Raw genomic sequence first — 6,739 nt, forward strand, 5'->3', positions numbered from 1 at the left:
AAACAATGAGAAAAAAAACTACTGCCTTCATGTTTGAAGGAATCATTTTTCCTTTCTGAAAGAAGCTAAACCCAAAATGTTCACATATGCAGGACAAAGTGGCTGTAGTGAGGTTGGCTGTCCAAGCACCATCTTGCATAGCCAGTATAAATGGCTTCAATGCAGACTTCCTTCCTGAAGACTACTCACAGAAAACAGGATTGCTCACACGTTTTTCTGGTTCAGAGGCAATTCAAAACTTCCAGGTGATTTTCACCTATCTTTCTTGGAAGTGGTGTCTACTAATGCAGCACTACTTGGCTCCTGTGGGAGGGGAACAGCAGAGGAATGACCAATTGGTTCAGTGGGCCATCCTATGGTTAGCCCAAGATTAGGATGGCAAGTCCTTTACCCTGGAACCCCAAATTGTGTCATGGCTTTGTGTTTGCAAGGATCAGAATGTGCTTTGTAGCATTTTCTTCCTTTTCTGCTTGGTCTTTAGTCCTCAGTGCAAAAGGGTTTCTTCTTTAAAGCTGGTAGAGTTTAACAGTTGTCCTTGCAATTAAAACAGCAACAAGAAAGACCTAAGCAGCCAAAAATGGTGACTTATGAGGTTTTATAAAACTTTCATTGGAATAAAGATCATTTGAGTCATTCTCCTGTGATTCACCTATAGCTCATGTGCAAGCAATCCCCTTCCACAGAGGAATTAGACTGCACTCAATCCCTAGTAAATTCAGCTAATGAGATGCCTCCACTGACCCTCTATCATGGCATCATCTCTCCCTGCCTGACCCCAGGGCATGGTGATGTCGGCAGCTGTGATTTAGCATAATTCTGCTTGGCACACAGGCTGCTATGTGTCCAGGGGCTTATCAGGGATGAGCAGAGTGTTTATGACTTTCTGCAGCTTGCTCCCAATATGCCTCTTGCTCAAATGTCATAATGAAGTCTCTGGTCCTTACTGGAACAATCTTATTCCTTTTAGCTTGCGGTTGAAGCTTTAGGCTGCTCTCTTCTCCCTTTCCCTTGAAGGAAGGGGAAAAGGTGGGAGACTAGAAACATTCTGCAGCACCTATGGTGAACCATAAAAGCAGTTTTACTTTTTTCTGGCTGATAGTCCTGCCATCCTGGTCCAACAACTGCAATGATACTGAGGTGCACAACATTGCAGGGGGCAAAAAGTCGTGCAATTGTCGTCAGTTTTACTTTAGTATTTTTAGCTGTATTCCCCTAGAAGATCTTCTGTGAATTTTATGTAACTTCCATCACTGAAGAGTTAAAGAGGCAGCACATTGTGCCTCTGCATCCACTGCTAAGTCTCCTTTTTTCCAGGATAACATGATTTTGTGGTGGCTTCATTCTTAGGATGATGTCTTCCCCTTGTAATTTTTCTTAGATCTTGCAGAATCCCCTTCTTATAATAAATTACATCTTCTTAATGATATGTGATTTTATACAAATATAGTCTTATCTGAATGACGTCCAAGGGACGGGGGGGAGAGACAGGTGAAGTGCATTCTTCAGCTGTTGCCTAGCAGGGCACGTCTTCATTGGGGGATATTTTTTTATTAACCACTTACACAAACAGCAAATCTTTATTTAATTCAGACACCTTTTATTATAGTTTGAAGTTACCATTAAACAACAAGAAACAAAGAGAGCTCTCCATGCAATAAAAAAGCCATGACGCTGTCAGTGAGGATTCACAGGGGTTTGGAAGTATGCTTAATTCAAACAAGAGTGCAGAAGTACTTTTAATTCAACCCAAGAGCAGGTTAACACTGAAAGGGATTTTTAATACTCTCTCCAAGCCTGGCCATTAGGTCCCACTGCCCCTTTTGCATTGCTTCCATGCAATGTGTTGGATCACTGTAAGATGAAATCATTGTTCCATAAAATGACTCACACTACAAAGCTGTACCATGAGATCCTATCATCAAATCCCCCACTAGTGGTCCTCTAAAAGTTCTCCTCTTGAGGGTGCCCGAATTGTGAAAGCAGAAGGCATTTACATTTCCCCTGAAGACCCAGTCCTTCCATCATCCCTCAAAGCAGTTTGCTGACTAAATCTTCCATGTATTTGAATAATTTAACATATGAATAAATTCATTTATGCTGAATGAAGAGGTGGACTACTGGGATGCAGTAATGCCAACACAACAAAATTGAAGCAAGGGAAGTGGGGGAAATGAACCCGTAACAATGGCAAGCAATACCGTCTGCTCAGGCGGCAGGAGACAGCTGTGACCACATCTGAAATACAAGAGTGTGCGGAGGTACAGAGCAGCATCTGAAAAGGGCTTTAGAATGAGCAGAGCTGAGCAAAACCCAAGCTGCTTTTTTTGAGCTGCAAGAAATATGATTGTTACAGAATGACTGAAAACTTAATTGCAAGTTTTATGTCTCATTCCAAATTTTCCAATTCAGAAAGTATGTAAGTAACATTCCTGTGCCTTTTACTTTCCACTGGCAGTTAAGAAATAAAAGTCTCATCTTCTGCCAAATGATCTGTCACACCAAGCCCTTGACCTCAGCAACTGATGAATGAATACATGTTACAAATGCATGCGGCACAAAACCTGAAAATATTAAAGGCAGATCTCAAGTGGTGTAAACTGGCATTGGTCCAGTTTACACCAGCTGCTGATCTGCTCTGTAAATGTCTTAGAGCAGTAACAGTTGGAGGGATGATGTTTTGCATTCACTAAATGCTGATGAGGGCTACCTAACTAGGCATGCTTTGCTAGCATTTGTGTATTAAGCATTTTTAAAATCCCTCTTTCTTAAGCTGTTCTTCAAAGAAATCATTACATGCCACAGTCAAAGCAGCAACCAGAACGACAAATTCATGAAAATCCACTTCATTGTCTTTATTGGAGTCCAGGTCTTTCATAATCTTATCAACCAGATGTGGGTCCTTTTGGCCCTAAGGAGAAAGAAAAGTGACTTAGCTGTGCAGATCTTGAATGCGGAGCTCTGTCACACCTGGCAGTGCAACCCACTGCTATGTCACGAGCCCTGGTGCTATTAAATAAAAGGCTGCATGCAGTATGCACCTGACTATTAATATGCCACTAGCCACAGCATTAAAAACAGAAGTCTGGAGTCCCAAAAGTGCAGAGCAACAGAAACCGAAGACAGCACAGCTCTTAGAATAAATACAGGTGCTACATAAGGACTGAAATGAATCAAACAGATTTCATAAGCTGCTAAGCACTGCTTTCTTTTGACAAGATGGATCTATAATGTGCATTTCTCTGCATTATCCCTTAACAAACAGTACTTAGATTTTCAACAGGCTATTAGTAAGTGTTCGTATTATACATCCATTCATCACATTCAGAAGATCTCTGCTTAGCTAAAAACACATCCTATTCAGTGTGAGTAAGAACAGTGAATGTTGTAATAATCGATCAATAGCCAAGGTTAAAAGAAAATCCAATTCAAGGAAATAGACTCAATGTAAAAAAATCTTGCTGGTGGTTACAGCATCCACAAAAATTTTTATGGTTAAGAGGATAGAGAAACCCAACTATGAATGTGGTCATTGTTCCATAAAAAGCACCCATGCTGGGTAATGCAGAACATAACAAACATGCAAAGAGATACTCAGATCAGCAGCTTATCGCTGAAAGGACTTTCTTATCATCTCTGCACAGGGCACACAAGGAGCTGTACTGCATTTGTAGCCACTGTGCACAAGCTCTTTCTTGTCTCATGAGAACTGGTAGCTGGATTGAATTCTTTGAAGGACTTACGTATATCCCATTATTAAAAACGAACAAATAAAAAAAAAAAAACTGGTTAAAATCTGCTTTAGCATAAATTTTGCTACTGCTTCTAGGTAGCCCTTCTCCTCCTGCTCTAACGCACAGAGGAGTAAGTAGAGCAAGGTAAGTAAGGTACCTGTTTCTGCTGCTGGTGGCACCGGTGGCAGGGCACCGGCGCTGGGCAACCCTCTGAAAATACAATTCTCAAAGCAGATCTTGATCTCATCTCCTTCTGTCTGGCAGGATTTGCCTTTCAGAAGGAGATGCTATTCCTAAACACTTGGATATCTGCTTCTCCTACCCATGAAACTAAATCAAGAGGTTCAGGAGCTGCATCTTACTGAAAGGAAGTCAGTGAGCTCACTGGTGAGGAGCTCCTTGAGTTCTCCTTTACTGAGCTTGTATCTGTCTCCTTCCTTGCCAGAGTAGTGATGGAAAATCCTGATCAAGGTGTCCATCGCATCCTCCAGCGGTGTGGACATAACAAGGAGAGGGAGATCTGCAGGATAAAGATTTAGAGTCAGTGACATTGCACAGGAGCCAAACCAAAGGCTGGCCTCAGGGAAGGGATGGAGAGCTAACTGAAGAGAGAAATTGCTACCAGAACTGAAAAAGATGGGTTTTCGGTGATCCACTCTCACAGCTGTGTGTGAGCAAGGCTAGAATGTTAAAAACAAAGCATTGTCCTGAACTCACTAGCAATTACTTCAGAAAGGTAAATGGAAAGGAAGGACTTTATTTAAGACAGTGATCTACTGTGCACCATTTTGCAAAGCTACTGTAAAACGAAACGTCTCATACCCATAGCTGAAAACATAGGAAAAATGAAGGCACAACCTCCTACCTGTTCATTCAAAAGTTTTCTTAAGAAAATGAGATCAAGAAATAACAGCAGCCAAAGTGGATGAGTTATACAGAATGCTCCACACCAGTTTCTTAGATGGTTAGAGGAAAATCACCAGTAATAAGGATAGAAGCAGCAGCTTTCGATTTATGCAGTTGTGTTTGCTTGGGCTGACATTTTTTCTTGTAAATTATCTGAAATAAACAGAGCAAGGCATCTCTGAGGGTTTACTTCATAGAGCATGCAGTAAGAAGGTACACAGGGAAGCACCACCAAGAAAAAAGGTGGAAATGCAATTAGTTGCTGAGTAGCTGACTCAAAAATTAACCTAAAATAGAAATGAGGTGAAAGGGAAACATTATGTTGATTAAGCCCCAGGAGAGACATTAAAAAGCCAGAATGAAATTCAAGGTAAGACTGGAGTTGGGAACAATATCACCATGCAAAAGCTAAGACTTACCTGCTTTACGGGGTGGCTGAGGTGTTCGCCAGAAAATGCTCAGATCACAGAAGGGGATGGTCACCTTCCTTTCGAAACTTGTGCACAGGCTTTTGTTTATCAGGCTGAGAGGGTGGATTACATATGTAGAGACAAACATATAACTGTCACAAGGAAGACAGGGCTTCTGTTTCCTTCTGCATTTGCCTGCTCTGCTCAATAAAAGCCGCTTGCTGTAAATGGGTCACTAAAATATTCACTAGGCAGAGCAGAGGGCTGTGTGCGGAACGTAAGAGATGTTTCTTATCATTTGACCTTTCACAGATATGCCCACGTGAGGGTCAAAATTAGAAAAATCCAACAATAACCATGTCAGTATAAACCAACTGTCCCCCATTTTCAACACAACTCTTTCTAATCTGTCTCTCATCACTTCTATAGCTGAGAGTTTAAGTGAGTGGTGGCAGCCAGTCAGTGTTCATGAAGATACTTGGGTACTAGGGGTAGCTTTGTAGGTGAGCTTGACACAAATCCCTTGAGACATCTGCCTTTATTGTCAGATGTCTCTCTAAGCCTAAAACGTTGGCTTTGCTGAATGGAATTCTTGCTGTAGTACATGTATCCTCAGGAGGAAATGAGGAAACCAGTTTCAGAGGAAGGTGTGCCTGAAATTACACTGTTCACTGATCAACAGGCTTGGCTTAATTTTTATTAGTCCTGCACAACAACTGCAGTTCGGCATCTCTCTTTTAATAAGTGATCTTCCCCCAGAAAGATTTCTACTGCTCCAAAACCCAGGGACCTGCTGACCCTGGGCGCGATGGCTGGGGGATGCAAGAAAGATGCATGGTAGAGCCTACTTACCACCCAAAATTCCAAACAACCACATAACCACAGTTTTCACAACAGCCACATGAAATGGAAAACTGCTTAATTTGTGTTTGCTTTCCCTCAATAAAGCCTTCCATCTGTTGTACACAGCAAGCACAACCGTGCAGAAAAACAGCAAGAGGGTACAGATCTGCATCTCATTCTTTCTTTTATTCCAGACAGGGGGAAAGAGAATGAGATGGGCACTGTTTTTGCTCTGAAAGCCTCCTGGCACTTGTAGATTTGAATGCCCCAGTAGATCTCATTCCACATCTCTGACTGCCTCCTTTGCTTCCAGACATGATGTTTCTTCTGTCTGCACCATTGTCACAAGACTCCACAACCTGAGGGGTCTTGGATGTCCCTCTGGGAGAAAGGGAAGCGAAAGGGGGGGCACATAAAAATGCTGGATCCAGTGGTATGGGAGGTGACTATGTGTAAAGCATTGTTTCTGAAACAGTAGGCAGACTCTTCCGGTTAGAGGTCCCTGTGGGCATGGCACCAAACTGCATGCAGGGACTATGCCTTCACCTCCCATCACTGCAGCCATGGGTGCTCACCAGGGATGGGGTAAGCCAATGCTCAGGTAAATTTTAGAAAAGGTCCAAGTGGAAACTAGCCTGGAAATGTTGATATGCAACAAGAGGAACCTAATTCCTCCTGGGGTCAGAGGAAAGTTGGGGAGGAGAGTTGCTCCTCATACCTTTTCTCTATTTAGGAATAGCTAATGGGTGCCCAGTTTTATACAGAGGGAGTCCCTGTGCTCCAACAAGTGCAGGGATCTAGCTGGACCATACGCAGAATGTATGGAGTGTATTCCAGGGAGAATAATAT

At 42.4% G+C, this 6,739-nt stretch overlaps 1 protein-coding gene across 1 annotated transcript; it reads right to left on the reverse strand.

The window, feature by feature from the left end:
- Positions 1-2,749: 2,749 nt before the first annotated feature.
- On the reverse strand, positions 2,750-4,234 carry S100Z (S100 calcium binding protein Z). The gene is made up of 2 exons (XM_010019158.1): positions 4,094-4,234; positions 2,750-2,908 (listed from the first exon to the last, which is right to left on the reverse strand). The coding sequence occupies exons 1-2, from the start codon at positions 4,232-4,234 to the stop codon at positions 2,750-2,752; spliced, it is 300 nt and encodes a 99-aa protein (XP_010017460.1).
- Between the last annotated feature and the right edge of the window lie 2,505 nt (positions 4,235-6,739).

Source organism: Nestor notabilis, unplaced genomic scaffold, assembly GCF_000696875.1.
Source record: "Nestor notabilis isolate BGI_N333 unplaced genomic scaffold, ASM69687v1 scaffold21517, whole genome shotgun sequence".
Lineage (NCBI taxonomy): Eukaryota > Metazoa > Chordata > Aves > Psittaciformes > Psittacidae > Nestor > Nestor notabilis.